This window comes from Mustelus asterias, chromosome 6 (assembly GCF_964213995.1).
Source record: "Mustelus asterias chromosome 6, sMusAst1.hap1.1, whole genome shotgun sequence".
Taxonomy (NCBI): domain Eukaryota; kingdom Metazoa; phylum Chordata; class Chondrichthyes; order Carcharhiniformes; family Triakidae; genus Mustelus; species Mustelus asterias.
Genome location: NC_135806.1, coordinates 66,471,079 through 66,489,073, shown reverse-complemented (window position 1 = coordinate 66,489,073; position 17,995 = coordinate 66,471,079). Strand labels below are relative to the sequence as shown.

At 44.1% G+C, this 17,995-nt stretch overlaps 1 protein-coding gene across 1 annotated transcript in view; it reads right to left on the bottom strand.

Moving 5' to 3' along the window:
- Nucleotides 1–6,549, bottom strand: part of rasef (RAS and EF-hand domain containing) — a 69,050-nt gene extending 62,501 nt beyond the window's left edge. The window contains exon 1 of the mRNA XM_078215400.1: nt 6,241–6,549. Within this exon, the coding sequence (XP_078071526.1) occupies nt 6,241–6,539 (299 nt within the window). The 5' untranslated portion in view covers nt 6,540–6,549. The remainder of the gene's footprint in view (nt 1–6,240) is intronic.
- Between the last annotated feature and the right edge of the window lie 11,446 nt (nt 6,550–17,995).

Genomic DNA, 17,995 nt, shown 5'->3' with positions numbered 1-17,995 from the left:
TGCAACAACCTACCATGTGATACCTTGTCAAAGGCCATGCTAAAGTCCACATAGACAACATCAACTGCACTGCCCCCATCTACCTTCTTGGTTACCCCTTCAAAAATCTCAATCAAATTTGTGAGACATGATTTTCCACTCACAAAGCCATGCTGACTGTCCCGAATCAGTCCTTGCGTCTCTAAATGCCTTAGATCCTGTATCTCAAAATACCTTCCAATAACTTACCCACCACAAATATGAGGCTCACTGACCTGTAGTTCCCCGGCTTTTTCCCTGCAGCCCTTTTTAAACAAAGGCATATTTGCCACCCTCCAATCTTCAGGCACCTCCCCGTGACTATTGATGATTCAAATATCTCTGCTAGGGGACCCGCAATTTCCTCCCTAGCCTCCCACAATGTCCTAGGATACACTTCATCAGGTCCCAGGGATTTATCTACCTTGGTGCGCTTTAAGACTTCCAGCACCTCTTTCTCTGTAACATGTACACTCCTCAAGACATCACTATTTATTTCCCCAAGTTCCCTAACATCTATGCTTTTCTCAACAATAAATACTGATGAGAAATATTCATTTAGGATCTCACCCATCTCTTGTGGATCCGCATACAGATGACCTTGTTGATCCTTAAGAGGCCCTACTCTCGCCCTTGTTACTCTTTTGCCCTTTATGTATTTGTAGAAGCTCTTTGGATTCTCCTTTGCCTTGTCTGCCAAAACAAACTCGTGTCCCCTTTTTGCCCTCCTGATTTCTCTCTTAACTTTACTCCTACACCCCCTGTACTCTTCAAGGGATTCACTTGATCCCAGCTGCCTATGCATGTCATGTGCCTCCTTCTTCTTCTTGACTAGGGCTTCAATATCCTGAGTCATCCAGGGTTCCCTACTTCTGCCAGCTTTGCCCTTCACTCCAAGGAGGAATGTGTTTATCCTGAACCCTGGTTAACACACTTTTGAAAGCCTCCCACTTACCAGATGTCCCTTTGCCTTCCCGCAGACTTATTTTACAATAATCTGGCCGTGTAAGAATTATTAATAGCAGCTTCTTTCATTCCAAATGTATTTGATTACTTGAGTTTAAATTCCCAAATTGCCATTGTGGTATTTGAACTCATATTCCTATAGCATAACCACCATACTATGCCACCTCATTCTGTGGAATGTGTGCAGAGGTCATTGCCAGTTATATTACATTGGCATGACTGCCACAGGACAAGCCAGCTTTAAACCACGGTGTTGTTGCAGAACCAACTATGCTAAATTGCGGTGATAGAAATTGTGTAAGTGAGATTTAGGATCAGAAAGGAGGTTATGTCGGAGCTGTGCCAATTAATTTGTTAAGTCCTGTACCAGGCATTCACATGAATGGCAGCAAAGGGAAGCTTTATGCTGTTGAGAACTTCCAGTTGCCAGTAGAGGTCATCACAGGAGTAACTTCTCACAGCGTCCACTGTAGTATTAATTATGTAACTGAAATTCTCTTTGTCCACACTCACCGACATGCACAATTCAACAGGAGCAGGAGAACACCATTAATGGATATCAGAAGTCGCTAACTGTCCAAAATGATTACTCTTTCTTTGGAGAATTTTATCATTGAGGATATCCATACCAGTCTCTGAACCTTATATTGAAAATTTGTCAGCCAGTGGTGATATTTCAACACCCCAGACAACTGAATGAAAGTTTTTGTCTAACTAAGAATTAACCAGCAGTGTAGGTCATTGTAAAGTATGAACACAGCTTTATTTCAGATGAATAGTGATAGACCAGGAAAAAAGTGAAAAAAAACGCACACCTCCAGCAAACATTTGATTCATAAGTGACAAACTACTGAAATAATGATGGAAATTTCATTATCTTTAACAAGCAGAAAATATACTCTGAAGTGACTTAGCTGACCTGGAGTGGCTCTTGGCAGGAAGTAAAAGGTAGCATTAGTTTGAATATAGCATAACATTTAATAAATGTTTATCTATTGAAGGCACCAGGGACATTGGGGGCAGAATTTCCACAGGAGTTTTCCAATCTTCTGGAAGTTCAGTCGGGAGCATGATCTTAAACTACAGTAATTATTGGCCATTTTCTGATATCTTTCTTTTTCCACATTGCTAACAAAAAACTAATCATTGGTGCACTACCTTTATATACAAACATGTGATACATTAAATTTATCCCCTTAAGTAGCTTGCATCATTCTTTTATCTCCCATCAGTTTTATGCCACCTTTCTTTGCATTAACTACACAAATGGTGCAAAAGTATTGGAGCATTTCCTTCAACATGTTTATGTAAAAAGGCACAACTAGACATAGCAATTCCATAAGCTCCGAGATACTGGGCAAACCAGCCTGATGGGAACCGTGTTAGCCGGGCCTGCTTAATTGCCAGAGAGGCTCCACATCAATCTCCCAGTGTCAGGAGAACCTCACCCAAGTCAGTCAGAAGGGTTTCCTGGCTGGGAGCAATCAGATGTCAATTAGGCACAATGGCACAGTGGTTATCACTGCTGCCTCACAGCACCAAGAACCTGAATTCGATTCCGGCCTTGGATAACTGTGTGTGGAGTTTGCACATTCTCCACGCGTCTGCGTGGGTTTCTTCCGGTTTCCTCCCATGGTCAGAAAGATGTGCAGGTTAGGTGGGTTGGTCATGATCGATGTGTGGGTTATGGGGATAGGATGGGAGAGTGCCTCTAACTTGAGTGCATTTTCAGAGGGTAAGTGCAAACTTGATAGGCCAAATGGCCTCCTTCTGCACTGTAGGGATTTGATGGATTATTCCGGAGGCCACCACAATTTAGTGGTGCCTCAGAGATTTAGAGAGTCATAGAATCCCTACAGTACAGAAGGAGGCCATTCGGCATATACCGACCACAATCCCACCCAGGCCCTATTTCCACAACCCCACACATTTATCCTGCTAATTCCCTGACACTAAGAGTCAATTTAGCACGGCCAATCCACCTAATCTGCACATCTTTAGATTTAATGGGAGCCGAGCAGATTTCCCATGTCCTGATCACAGGTCCCGCCATCGGAAATAAGAGGCCACTAAAAGTCATCTTGATGTCCTACCTTCCAAATCTCCTGCCCCACACCCCCAAAAAACCCCGCCCCAGGACCCCATCCCACCCTCACTCACCTTTGGTCTGGGGTCACAAGACGTTCCTGGGCCTCTAGTGCATGCAGCGCTGCCAGAGCCACGACTAGCAGTAATGAGTAGCTATCAGTCTCTGATTAGCCAGCAACTCTTGACCGGTGGGATTTCCATCATTGGGGACTTAATTCAAGGAGCAGGCCTGACAGTAACCACTTAAGTGCCTGAAGGGCACTTGGTTCTGTCAGGCCTCCCCCACATAAATGACATTCTACCTCAAAATCCACTCATTCCTATCACAGAAAAGTTACAGCATAGGAGCCCATTTGGTCCCTCATATCCATGCTGGCTCTCTGAAGGAGCAATTGAAATAGTGCCATTCCCTGCCAATTCTTGCAAACTCTTGCTTTTCAGACAATAATCCAATTTCCTTGTGAAAGCCTCGACTGAACCTGCCTGTACCACACTCTCAGGTAGAGCCTTCTAGATCCTAACCACTCGCTGAGTGAAAAAGTTTTCATGTTCCAATTGTTTATTTTTTCAATTACCTTAAATCTGTGCCCTCTGGTTCTTGATCCTTCCATCAATGTAAACAGTTTCTCCCTATCTATCTACCCCTCATGATATTGAAAACCTCTATCATATCTCATCTCAGTTTTCCCTTCTCCAAGGAAAAACAGTTGTAACTTCTGCAATCTTTCTACGTAACTGAAGTTTAAAGTTTATTTATTAGTGTCACAAGTAGGCTTACATTAACACTGCAATGAAATTACTGTGAAAATCCCCTATTCACCACACTCCAGCGCCTGTTTGGGTATTTAAGGGAGAATTTAGCATGGCCAATGCACCTAACCAGCACATCTTTCGGACTGTGGGAGGAAACCGAAGCACCCAGAGGAAACCCACGCAGACATAGGGAGAACGTGCAGACTCCACACCGGCAGTGACCCAAGCCAGGAATCAAACCAGGCCCCTGGTGCTGTGAGGCAGCAGTGCTAACCACTGCGCCACCATGCCGCCCCCTTATGCAGAAACCACTCATGTGATTCCTTCTCCAACCCTTGGAGAACTTCACTGTAGAAACATTCCTCCAGTCCAAAAGACATTTGTTAACCACTACTGTTTCCTGGCACTCAGCCAATTTTGTATTTGTGTTGCTACACTCCCTTTTATTGCATGAACTCTAACTTTGCTCACAATGTCTGTTATGCAGCTCTTTATCAAGTGCCTTTTGGAAGTCCCTGTACATCACATCAACAGCATTACCTACATTTACCCTCTACTACCTTACCAAAATTGTCCAGCAAGTTAGTCAAACACGATTTGCCCTTAATAAAGCAATGCTGACTTTCCTTGATTAGCCTGCATATGCCCAAGTGACAATTAATTTCAACCCAAATTACAGCTTAACCTGACTGGCCTGTAATTCACTAGATTTATCTTTACATTTTTTTAATGAAGGCTGGTGTAATATACCCACCACTCAATGCTCTTGTAAGTGTACAAACCTGGGGGTAAGTGAAAAGCTGGAAGCTGGAGTTTAGAGTAGTGGTTAATGAATGTCTATTGGACTGGAGGAATGTTTCTATAGTGAAGTTTTCTATTTCTGATATACAGTATTGCCCTAGCTAATCTCTTCCCTGTACTCATAGCAACTTCCCTCCTCTTGAAGTCAGATGGCATTTCTCACACACAGGCTGTACTAAGATCTCAAACAGAAAATGCTGGAAAATCTCAGCAGGTCTTACAGTATCTGAGGAAAGAGAATAGAGTCAATGTTTCAAGGGCGCACGGTGGTTAGCACTGCTACCTCACAGCACCAGGGACCCGAGTTCAATTCTGGCCTCGGGTGACTGTGTGTAGTTTGCACATTCTCCCCATCTGCATGGGTTTTCTCCAGGTGCTCTGGTTTCCTCCCACAGTCCAAAGATGTGCAGGTTAGGTGCATTGACCATGTTAAATTGTCTCTTAGGGGATTAGAATAGAAAATACGTGGTGTTATGGGGATATGGCCTGTGTGGGATTGTGGTTGGTACAGGCTCGATGGCCTGTATGGCCTCCTTCTGCACTGTAGGAATTCTATGATTCATATCTTTGAGTCTTCGTCATTCGAGTCATTCCAGACTCGAAACGTTAGCTCTATTCTCTCTCCACAGATGCTGTCAAACCTGAGATTTTCCAGCATTATCCGTTTTTGTTTCAGATTCCAGCATCTGCAGTAATTTATTTTTATTTCTGTACTAATTCTGCGCCCATATCTTATGGCACCAAGACCTCCCGCTGAGGTGTACAAACAATCCGCTCAGCGGCTGAAAATATTTAATTGTAGGTTTCGATGTCCATCCTACTAATTCTGAACGTGTCTGAATTCGGTTCATGATATATACCCAGTGAAACTAGTGTCCTGGGATTTATTGGGAAAGGTGGAATGGCATTCTGGATTATTTGAGGGGCAGTGAAAAGATGCATTAAACACCAGAAAAGCCTAGTTTCTAAACAGTGGTGTTCACAGGAACAGCAGCGACTGAACAAACACACCTGTACACAAGCCGGATTTTCACTCAAACTAATGACCTGAATTAAATTTCACTCAAAACCTTCTCATTAATAGACTGGCTATTTTACGATACGATTAAAAATCCACCAGCAGCTGGGGTAGTCGAAAGTTTTCAATAGTTTTTGTTTCAAAGCAGACAGCTGCAGCCTGCTCACATTGAGAGAAAATATCAACAAAGCGGATGTTGTTCCCCCGCTGATTTGCTCAAATCTGTTTAAAGTCGGCATGTGACTGAGTCCCTGTTCAGTGGGAGTTAGTGAGGCAGAGAAAGGGGTCAGAGGATTCAGCCAAACACACACTAAAGCCCAGGAAATGGCGCGGCTCCGAGCGGGACTGTGGGGAAAGATTGACTCCTGTCAGCCCGGCTCAGCTACCTGGAGCCCCGCAGCACCGGCAACTCAGCCCCTGGACTGCACTTTCCCTCAACACCTCCAACAACAAAACACACACAACACACTCTACATCCCAGAACACATTGAAACACTGCACTTTCCCTCAAAACTTCCAACAAAAAACATACACTACACATCCCAGAACACATTGAAACACAGCTCTTGCTGTCTGGTTTGTGAGCTGGAATTCACCTCGGAATGAACCTGGCTTGGTCACCCACTCTCTGCTGGAATTCCTCCCAGTCCGGCTCAGCACCCGGAGCCTCGAAGTTGATCATTTCGGAGACTTGTCGAAACCCTTGGGCGAACTCGCGGAAGTTGACGGAGCCGTCCCTGTCCGAGTCTAGTTTGTGAAAGATCGCGGCGATCTGTCCCTCCTGTACTTGTAGTTCCCGGCACACTGTGGAGAATTCATCATACTCGATCCGTCCGGAACGGTTAATATCACAGGCGTGGAAGAGGGCGCGCACTCTCGCCTCCTCTTTTTCCATCCGGAAATGGAGAGGGAGGGGGGGTGAAAACAAAATCCAGAGAGAAAATCCAACCAGATCAGCTCCCTCCCTCTCAGCACCTCCCTTGATGCAAAAGATGCAGTGACTCGGTGTGTGTGGGGCCAGTCTCTCTCTCTCATTCATGCACCTCTCCCCATTTCATTTGGGGGCAGATTTGCAAGGCAAAGCAACTGTTAGACTCCAGTGTTTGGGTAAAGTTACCGAGTGTCAGCTCTGTCTCTGCCCCCCTCGGTGGGCTGTGTTGGATGGAGCCGCTCCCATACCCGGAGCTATGACACTCCTCACTACCTGCCGCCTCTCCTCACTGTTAAACAGCTGTTAGAGCTGGAGGTGGCGGGCCGTCCTGACGTCAGCCTCACAACCGGACTTTTCTCTCAGTGTTATTTATTTTGCTCCTGTTTCCCTCTCTGTCTCTCTCTCTCTCTCTGCACCATTAAAGCTGTCCACCTCACTGACCGAAAGTGGGGAGAGGCCGCCGGCTGAATCACTGGGAGAAATGCACTTTTTCAACTGATCCAGAATACACCGCTTTCTTCATTTTAGAACAGATCCGCCCCTAATTCCACACTTGGCTCTCACAACTCAGGAGTGTTGAAGAGGTGATGTTAGCAGCCAGTCTGGAAGTTTACTATGTTGTAGTCGGGCTGGGTCACCTGTAGACACACTGCCCTTTGTCAATGTTGGAATGAGCTCCAAATAGAGAGGGGCAAGTGGGAACTGTTGCAATGTATATCAATCTCCAAGTTAAATACGTAGGGGATTTTCACAGTAACTTCACTGCAGTGTTGATGTAAGCCTAATAAATAAACTTTAACTTTATAAGATGTGAGCGTCAACAAACAATCTCCGGATACGAATGTGGGGCTTCAGGCTGTTTGCGATGGGGACGGGAAATGGGAGAATCAGAAAGGTTTCGGGGTCCCTAAAGAAAGCGGCCGCTGGGCGGGGTGGGATCCAGAAATGGGCTCAAGTATAATGGAGGCCAATGGACAGCCGCAGGGACTGGAATAGAGGCCGGCCAACTGGAGAGGGATCCCGATTTCAGCTGACCACGATAGTGACTGTCCAGTGAAAACTAAGAGAGAGAAAATCATTTCCACGATGTCTTTGGAGAGCAGGGGGTCCGGAACCCGGGGCAGGGCAACCCTTCACTCTTCCGACTTGGACCTGGAGGTGATGCTGGGGGGCGTGAGCAAGAGGAGGGAGACCCTCTTCCCAGAGGGTGGCAGGTAAAGGCCACCCACACAGACCAAACCAGTGTGAATGAACAACGCTGCCATCATCAGCAGCAGAGGGTGGGTCTAGGAGGCATGCTCAGAGCTGTGAACTGGAGTCATAGACCTGGATGAAGTCGGCCCGAGCAAAGTGGGCACTTGGTGGAGAGTGTAATTAGAGGGGGCAACGTGCTCATTAAGAGGGACATTACACTCCACCCTTTCTATAATCATCAAAGCACTGAATTTCAGTGGGAGCCTTGGCACAACAGAGAATTCTGCTCACCAAGACTAGTTCTTGTGATCTCTTCTGATGTCTCCAAGGTGCAGATTTTTTAAAAATACTTTTCCAATTCAATCAAATCAAATCCAATTCAGAGTCTCAACAAGTTGAGACATTTCAGATCCCGGCTGACAAGACAGGGCGAGCGACCAAACCACCCTGTCCTGGGCCTGATCTACATGAGCCAAGCTGATTGGAGAAGGGGGAGGATCCTCCTCCAAGACTTGAGCTCATTTGCATCTTAGCCAAAAGGCCGAGATGCCGCTTTTAAAAATTGCTTCATATGAAACATATGAAGCCTCAGCGTAACCCAATGACCTCGACTAAGTGCGGCCGACAATGGGGTGCCGACCATACACTTGATCTTAGCCAAAAGGCCGGGTGGCAGATGTTCCACCCAAGGAGACCTTCTCCCTCTCCTTCACTGAGCCAAGATGACCAGCAAAGAACCGTAAGAGCAGTCACACCTTACAAGTGCACTGACCATCAATACAAATGCACTCACCCCAGTGGATCCTCACACATGTATAGATATGGCGGCCACTGGGTGAGGAACATGGAGCTGATGTTGGATGCGGCAGAGGCAGCTATGGGAAGTTCCTCTGGGGGGACCTCCTCAGCTGGGCACAGATGCAAGGCCTCAGGAGCAATCAGAAATGAGGCTTTACCTAGGCTTGCAGCAACAGATGTTCAGCCACATATCAGAGTCCCATGAGGTGGTGTGGGGACTCGGACTGAAAGTGGAGAAATCCAATCAGCTCACATGCACCACCAAGGCTCAGGGCTATGAGAGAATGAACTCTTTCATGAAGGAAGTGACCAACCTCATGGAGAAACATATGTGGCAGCATGTGGAGTGCCAGGCAATGACCATCTCCAACAAGAAAGAATCTAACCATCTCCCTTAAGCTCATTAGAAAAAAGCAAAGTACTGTAAACCTGGAAATCTGAACTAAAACGAGAAAATGTTGGGTCAGACAGCACCTGTGAAGAGGAGCAGAGTTAATGTTTCAGGTCAATGATCCTTCACCAGAACTGAACTCTGTTCCTCTCCACAGATGCTGAGTGTTTCTTGCAGTTTTTATTTTTATTCCAGCAACACTCAAGAAGTACAACGCCATCCAAGATAAAGCAGCCCCCTTGATCTGCTCCCATCCACCACGCTTAAACATTCACTCCCTCCACCAATAGGCAGTGGCAGCAGCGTGTACAATCTAAAAGATGCACTGCAATAACTCACCAAGGTATTTTCAACTGCACCTTCCAAATTTGCAACCTTTACCACCTGGAATTACAAGGCAGGAGGCACATGGGAACATCATCACCTGCAAGATCCCCCTAGTTGTGCACCGTCATGACTTGGAGCCACTGCCATTCTTTAACTATCACTGCGTCAAAATGCTGGAAATCCCTCCTTTAACAGTACTGTGGATGTATCTACACCACATGGACTATAACTTCAAGATGGTATTCACCACCACCTCTCAAGGATAAATAAGAATAGACAATAAATGTTGCCCTTGCTAGAAATCAAATCCAAGCACAAACAGAATACATAATTCTGTGAAGGTGGCAGGGTAGGTTAAGAAAGCAGTTAAAAATGTCAAAATTTGCTGATGGTACCAAACTTGGAGGTATGGAATTGTTAGCAAACACAACACCAGTTTCCAATTGAAAAGTGTGGTACAAACAGACTGTCCCACAAGCAAAGTGCCTTTTTTAGTCCTCTTCTACTGTCCTGAAAAGCAACACTATTTCTTAAGTATTTGTGTCCTCTGCGTGGGAGGTCCACAACTTTGTTGCCATTGTGTACCACATTGCTCTATTAACATTAGTATGAATTAACACAGTGAACGGGATTTTCCACACAACTCATGGGTGTCACGTGGCAGCAGGATCTTCTGGTCCTGCCGTTGTCAACAGGGTTTCCCATTGAATGTACTACTCATTGCCGGGAAACCCGTGACAGGAATGTGCTGTTGGCGGGCCCGGAAGATACCACCACTGTGAACAGCTGGAAAGTTCATTTGTGTGATAGGCAGAACATCTTTTAGGTGATTGAACCATAGCAATGCCTCGGCCAATCAGAGTCAACTTGCCTATCAATCAACATTTTTTTCTCCTGTAATATAGGTTGCTGTGATTGTTTGAAATTTAGCATTGTTATCTTTGCTCTGATGGTCAAAAACCTCAACTTCATGTCTCTCTTTTCAGCAGCATATAGTTTTTTTTTGTATTTAAAAGACATTTTAACTGAGAAATATGGCAAAAATATCTCCTGAAAAGATTAATAGTCACACAAGTTTAAAAATCACACAGGCTGAAAAACAAAGATCTTCTTATAAGAGCCTTCATAGACAGACACCAAGACCATTAATCTGGCAAAGCACATTCATCAGACATCTGTAACTGGTAAATAGGAGTGATCCACAAATACAGAAATGAGCCGTGCTATGAAGTTTTCATACTGATTAGATATTATATTGAAGCAAGCATAAAGTGATTGTGATTGGTTTATGCTAATTACTTGTAATTGATTTTGAAAACTTTAATTGCCTTTGTATCTTGGACTACGCCACTCTAGCTAGCTACAGGGATGTAAACTGTAGCTTCCCAGCGTCCTTGCTTGCATTAAAACAGTTGTTTAAAAGAACCTTGTTATTTGACTGGTTACTCAAAGGGTACAGTTGGGATCAATTAAAAGGCTGACATCAAAGCTCACAACATCTTTCATTAAAATTGAAACATCTCCCTGATTGCCGATTTTTAAACATGATGTCCATGAATGATGGTTAAATGAGTTCAGAATTCAACTTCAAGATTAAATATATTGGTGTTGATTTGGTATTCCCTGGGGCTCTGATTATTTACACTGATTTACATTCATTTTAAGATTCAATGCATTCTAAGGAGATTGGAAGGACATTTGGGCATAAATTGGCATTGGGAAAATGGATGCACGACAGACTGTAATTTCAGTTGCACCATCCAAGTTGCCACTATTGACAAAATTCCAGACCAATTCCTTTGCATCCATACATAATCAATGACTTAATTTTCATATGGGTACATATCTTTACAGCTTTGACTGCATTGTGAGTTAGCTTCACCCTGATCTTGAAACTTTCTTTCCCGCAACTTTTGAAAATGACTCTTGCTGTAAAAATACATTTTGTTGAAGCTTTTCAATTACACTCACCAGGACCATAGCAGAAATACAAATGACAGGGGAAGCAACAACTTTACACTGTAGGAGAAAAGTGTGCTGATTGGTGGATGCAATGCCAGAGAGAATGCACTAGTTGATGGTGAGTGACTGTTAGCTGCCAAGCATTGTTTCAACTTGAGCAAGTTGACTCAAACAGCAGAAGGGACGTACTGTTTTGATACGATCCGCCAGTCTTTGGGATGCACCTACACACTACACATCACACTGGCACTGAAATTCATACTTCACACTACTATCTGTGTGATAAGCAGACGTCTTTTACGTTTGACAGCAGCATCTTAGTGGCAAAAAGTATTCGTATTGTCACCGCATAGTAGTACATAATAATGTATTCGAAATCGTTCTGACCATGTACTCTCATAAAGCAAGGAGTTTGTTTTTGCAAATAGTTTCAATTTTGGTGTGCCTTCATTCCAAATCAAATGGGACGAGGTATTTAAAGAGTTTGAACTCCTCTACTCCTAATTGTCCCATCAAAAACCAACGTCCACTGAATATGTTGAATCCTTCAAAGCATACCTAGCTGGTCTAGCGCTCGCATACGGCAGGATTTCGAATGACCTATCTGATTTTCAAATGCAATGTGAATGATTTGCAGCGTTGTGAGATGTTAAAATCAACCCAGCCAGACACATCAGTAAACCTGACAGGGCGGGAATAGCCATCCTTAACAAGCGTGACTATATTGACAAAATGCTCACCATTCTTAAAGATGGGTCCAAATTCATATCCATTGGAACTGCTGCTCAAAGGATGTTCTGCCTGAGTATCATTGATGCTGCAGAATTGACATCGCCTGTGAAACTTTCTGCAATCTTTTTGCGATCTTTCAGCTGGGACTTCCAATCCCTGCTGAAGCATCAGGGCGACAGCATTGAAGACCACCGAATGTAGCTGATTGAGTGCGTGAATGGTGGTTGTCGAGCGCGGAGCATGCTCAGGTTGGGAGGACAGTAGAGTGGTTGGAGTTAGTCAGGTTTTGTCGGGGCGGGGGGTGGGCGGGGATGATGGTCGGTAGGATAAAGTGATAAGCGAGTGTTGGGGGGGGGGGTGGAGAGGAGGTCAGGTGGGAGGGGTTGTTGGGTCTGGGAAGAGGGGTACTCGGGTGGTCAGGGCAGCAGTCAGGTCCAGTGTGTAATTGGGGGGATCAGTTGTGGTGTTCAGTTGAATGATGCTGACTGATCATTTCCAGGGTAAGTCCCATGTATCAGGCCCAAGTTTCTCTTACTGAGCTCAGTATCAGAGGTATTCATGGAGGGTTCCAGGTAGCAGAAATCAGCCCAACGGAGGTTCAAATTTCCTGGGCATGTGTGTGTTTCAGGGCCTCCCCATATTCCTAAAGCGCAGCTCCCAACTCACATCCAATCTCCAACGGTCCGGATACCAGAAGATTTGGACCAAAATGTCCCAGGTTTCCCCAATTCACTGCTGCACTGCAGTCATGTGTCAAGTCACAACGTATCAGTCTATCAGTCCGCCAGTCGTATGGAGAGCTGCAAGAAATACAGTGGATGAAGTTCCAACGTTTTTTGAGTCTATAATGTTTATTTCAAACATATGGAACCCAGAAAACTGTGGCCAAACGGGCCATCTAAAATGGCGATTTGCAAAGCACTCTGGGACAATTGGGCAAGAACTAAAACAACAAGCTGCAGTTTAAAACAGTAAGAAGTTTAACAACACCAGGTTAAAGTCCAACAGGTTTATTTGGTAGCAAAAGCCACACAAGCTTTCGGAGCCCCAAGCCCCTTCTTCAGGTGAGTGGGAATTCTGTTCAAACAGGGCATATAAAGACATAAACTCAATTTACATGAATAATGGTTGGAATGCGAATACTTACAGCTAATCAAGTCTTTAAAATACAAACAATGTGAGTGGACAGAGCATCAAGACAGGTTAAAGAGATGTGTATTGTCTCCAGACAGGTCAGCCAGTGAGACTTTGCAGGTCCAGGCAAGCTGTGGGGATTACAGATAGTGTGACATGAACCCAATATCCCAGTTATGGCTGTCCTCATGTGTGCGGAACTTGGCTATCAGTTTCTGCTCAGCGTTCTCCAAGGCGGCCTTCACGACACACGACGGCACAGAGTCGCTGAGCAGAAACTGATAGCCAAGTTCCGCACACATGAGGACGGCCTCAACTGGGATATTGGGTTCATGTCACACTATTTGTAACCCCCACAGTCTGCCTGGACCTGCAGAGTCTCACTGGCTGACCTGTCTGGAGACAATACACATCTCTTTAACCTGTCTTGATGCTCTGTCCACTTACATTGTTTGTATCTTAAAGACTTGATTAGCTGTAAGTATTTGCATTCCAACCATTATTCATGTAAATTGAGTTTGTGTCTTTATATGCCCTGTTTGTGAACAGAATTCCCACTCACCTGAAGAAGGGGCTTGGGGCTCCGAAAGCTTGTGTGGCTTTTGCTACCAAATAAACCTGTTGGACTTTAACCTGGTGTTGTTAAACTTCTTACTGTGTTTACCCCAGTCCAACGCCGGCATCGCCACATCATACAGTTTAAAAGACAGAGACAAACAGGCTGCAACCCTGACAAGTGAATAAACAGGATATATTTCATCTCCGGGATGAAAGAAACTTTCTGGTCACACTGGGTTGTGTACCAGACATGAGGGCGCTGTGGCCCCTTGTTTGGGGGGAAGGTGTGAACTCTATGTGCCTCCAGCACCTACAGACATGGCCATTGGGGACACACCCAGGGATCGGTGTGGCAGCACCTGATTGGACTCTTATCGATCAGGGTGATCAAGTCCTGATCAATTGATTGGCAATGGCCAAAAGGGACGTGAAACCCAACGGAGTATAAAGGATGCTGTGCAACCAGGAATCTCTCTCTCTCTCTCTCCTTCTTTCGCTCTCTCTCTCTTTCGCTCTCTCTCTCTTTCTCTCACTCCCTCTCTCTCTCTCTCTGACCCCACGAACGAGCTACAACACCAGTGAACATCACCAGCGACGACCAGCACGAGGAGAGCCACCACACCTGAGAAGGAAGGAAGACCAGAGCCAGAGTGCCAGACCAGACCAAAGGACCAGACTACACAGAGGACTACAGAGACCAGCGCACAGATAAAGGCCAATATCTGCTTGGGTACGTGCCAGTCACGCAAATTTAAGTTAAGACTTTAATTCTAGTATTTTCCTGTAAGATAACTTATCGTTGGATTGGGTGGGTGATTATTGATTGTGTGGGTTTGAATAAATATTGGTTGTACTAATAAGACGTCTACTCGTAGTTATTTGTCCACTGTATAAGGGTTAAAACAGACTGTGCAGCAGATAGGAGGCAACAAAACATAACAACCTTTTTTCCATTGAATAATTCTGTTATTTCATCTATTATATCATGGTGTTGTTTGAAACATGTAAAACTATTATTTCAGATACATATAGATTGGCTAGAACCATAGAACCATAGAAAATTACAGCTCAGAAACAGGCCTTTTGGCCCTTCTTGTCTGTGCCGAACCTTTTTTTGCCTAGTCCCACTGACCTGCACTTGGACCATATCCCTCCACATCCCTCTCATCCATGAACCCGTCCAAGTTTTTCTTAAATGTTAAAAGTGACCCCGCATTTACCACTTTATCCGGCAGCTCATTCCACACTCCCACCACTCTCTGCATGAAGAAGCCCCCCCTAATATTCCCTTTAAACTTTTCTCCTTTCACCCTTAGCCCATGCCCTCTGGTTTTTTTCTCCCCTAGCCTCAGCGGAAAAAGCCTGCTTGCATTCACTCTATCTATACCCATCAAAATCTTATACACCTCTATCAAATCTCCCCTCAATCTTCTACGCTCCAGGGAATAAAGTCCCAACCTATTCAATCTCTCTCTGTAACTCAGCTTCTCAAGTCCCGGCAACATCCTTGTGAACCTTCTCTGCACTCTTTCAACCTTATTTACATCCTTCCTGTAACTAGGTGACCAAAACTGTACACAATTGTCTCGATCCTTCATGATTGTAACACATAATACCAGGAAGAAACCTGAGATCATTTGCCATTTCAAATTATGAGCTATTAAACATGACCAGAACTTTGATTTACTAAAATAGTTTTAGGAAAAGATGAAATATCCACCATCTTCATGATGCTCTATCACATCCCTCTTATAAATTAAATTAGCAGTTTTTCTTTTGATTTGTGTCATGTTGTAATGCATTTTCTTTGCTTTCTGCCTACGGCATATTGCGAGAGTTTTTCCTCAAACTGATTATTACCAAATCACGTATGTTGCTTCATCATAGAATCCCTACAATGCAGAAGAAAGCCATTTGGCCCATTGAATCTGCACCGACCACAATCCCATCCAGGCCCCACTCCTGTAACCCCATATATTTACCCTGCTAATCTCCCTGACACTCGGGTCAGTTTATCATGGTCAATCAACTTAACCCGCACATCTTTGGACTGTGGGAGGAAACCGGAGCACCCGGACGAAACCCACACAGATATGGGGAGAACTTGCAGACTCCACACAGACAGTGACCCGAGGCTGGAATTGAACCCAGGTCCCTGACACTGTGAGGCAGCAGTGCTAACCACTGTGCCACCGTGCCACCCCATACTTATTTCCAAAGTATTGCCTTTGCTTTCAAATTCTCTATGAGCATCCGGCCATGAAATTTATTCCCCACACCACGACCATTCACATTAGAATTTCACAAGGTCAGTCATATAAAATACATAACAAGTGCAAATTTCAAAATAAACTGTATCAAGGATCCAAGGATGGTGATTAGTGCTTGTTCAATGAAACTGCTTGTAACTCTGTTGCTGACATCAACTGAGTCACCCATGGGCATCTTCCCAATCTGAAATGTTTCCAAGAGACTGCAAGAAAAATATCAAAGTTAAGATTTTTCCTGTTAACAGGGGTGATTTTTTTTAAAAATCAACAACTTTAATGTAGAATACTTAAAAGAACAAAAACCTTACATCAAAAATATCCTTCCCGCAGTAAAGTTTATTCTTAATCTGAAATTTATAATGAAATTCCATCTGATTTACTAAATAGCAATATAATTATCATTAAAACAATCCAGTAACATTTTCAAATCGAAAGTTAGAACAAAGTAAAATCATTTCTTAAAAGATATTTTAATTGTAATGAATTGATTATTATTATGCATTGGTACTTTTATGCAGCATTGCCACCATGAAACGTCTTTGAAGCAGATACAATCTCTGGCTAACATAAACTTGATTTGTACAAGATAATGTTTTTAAATTTACTCATTCGTGGGACACAGGTGTATTGGCTCGGCCAGCATTTATTGTCCAACACTGGTTGCCCTTGAGAAGGTGGTGGTGAGCTATCTTCTTGAACCACTGCACTCCATTAAGTGTAGGTACACCCACAGTGCTGTTAGGGAGAGAGTTCCAGGATTTGATCGAGACACAGAGTAGAAACGCTGACATAGTTTAAAGTCAGGATGATGTGTGGCTTGGAGGGGAACTTGCAGGTTGTGTTTTCCCCTGCTTCTTCTGCCCTCATCCTAGGTAATAGAGGTCATAGGTTTGGAAGCTTCTGTCAAATGAACTTTGGTGAGTTGCTTCAGTGTATCTTGTAGAGGGTACATACTGCTGCCACTGTGTGCCTGTCGAGCTTCATCAATTTTGTTGGAGCTGTTGGAGCTGTATTCATCCAAGCAAGGGGAGAGTATTCCATTACACTCTTGACTTATGCCTTGAAGATGGTGGACAAGCTTTGGGGAATCAGGTGATGAGTTACTTGCCACACAATTCCCAATCTCTGTCCTCTTCTAGCTACAGTATTTATATGGCTGATCCAGTTCAGTTTCTGGTCAATGGTAAATCTCAGATTGTTGATAGTGGGGGATTCAGAAATGCATAGCATCATTGAATGTCAAGGAGAAATGGTTAGAATGTCCCTTGTTGGAGATGGTCATTGCCTGGCACTTATGTGGTGCAAATATTACTTGCCACTTATTTGTCCTAACCTGGATATTGTCCAGGTCTTGCTGCCGGACAACATATGGTCATGAATTGCTTCGGTTTCTGAGGAGTCACAAACGATGCAGAACATTGTGTAATCATCAGTGATTGCCCTGACTCCAATCCTACAAAATAAAGGTTAGTTTAGGGTGTGAAAGAATAGAGCCAAATTATTTTCCCCTTTATTTGATATTGCCATTACTCCTCCTGACAATGGATAGACAGAGTTTTATTATTCCCTTTCTCTAAGGCTTATGCGGCTATGCTTGAACCAGGGAACAGAACTGTGATTACAATCTGTAGCAGGATTACAGGTCAGTTGTATTCTATTACAACAATTCTTCTTGTTCTGTTCATAATGTTCCTTTGGCTGGATACAAACGAGGCTTGCTACATTCAACCAAGTATATCTGTTACATAACATTCAGTGACTGACAGTTTCTGGGGAGGATGCCTAAAGCTTTTACACAATGGAATGGCTGCAATATACAGATGTGTGCAGTAACATTTCTATCATTGGATGATAGTGGGTAACCCTTTAAGCTAATTAGCTCAGTAGTTCTTTAGCTTAGTTAAAGTTAAGCATAGGGTGGAATTTTCCCGAAAAATGATTAAGTGTCATTAATTTTTCCACATTTGGGAGAGTGGTGAGTTTTGCGCCAGTTCTGAGAGGGTCGGGGCCTAAACATGCCGGTAAGACCGGCTTCAAAGAGTTGGAGCACCATT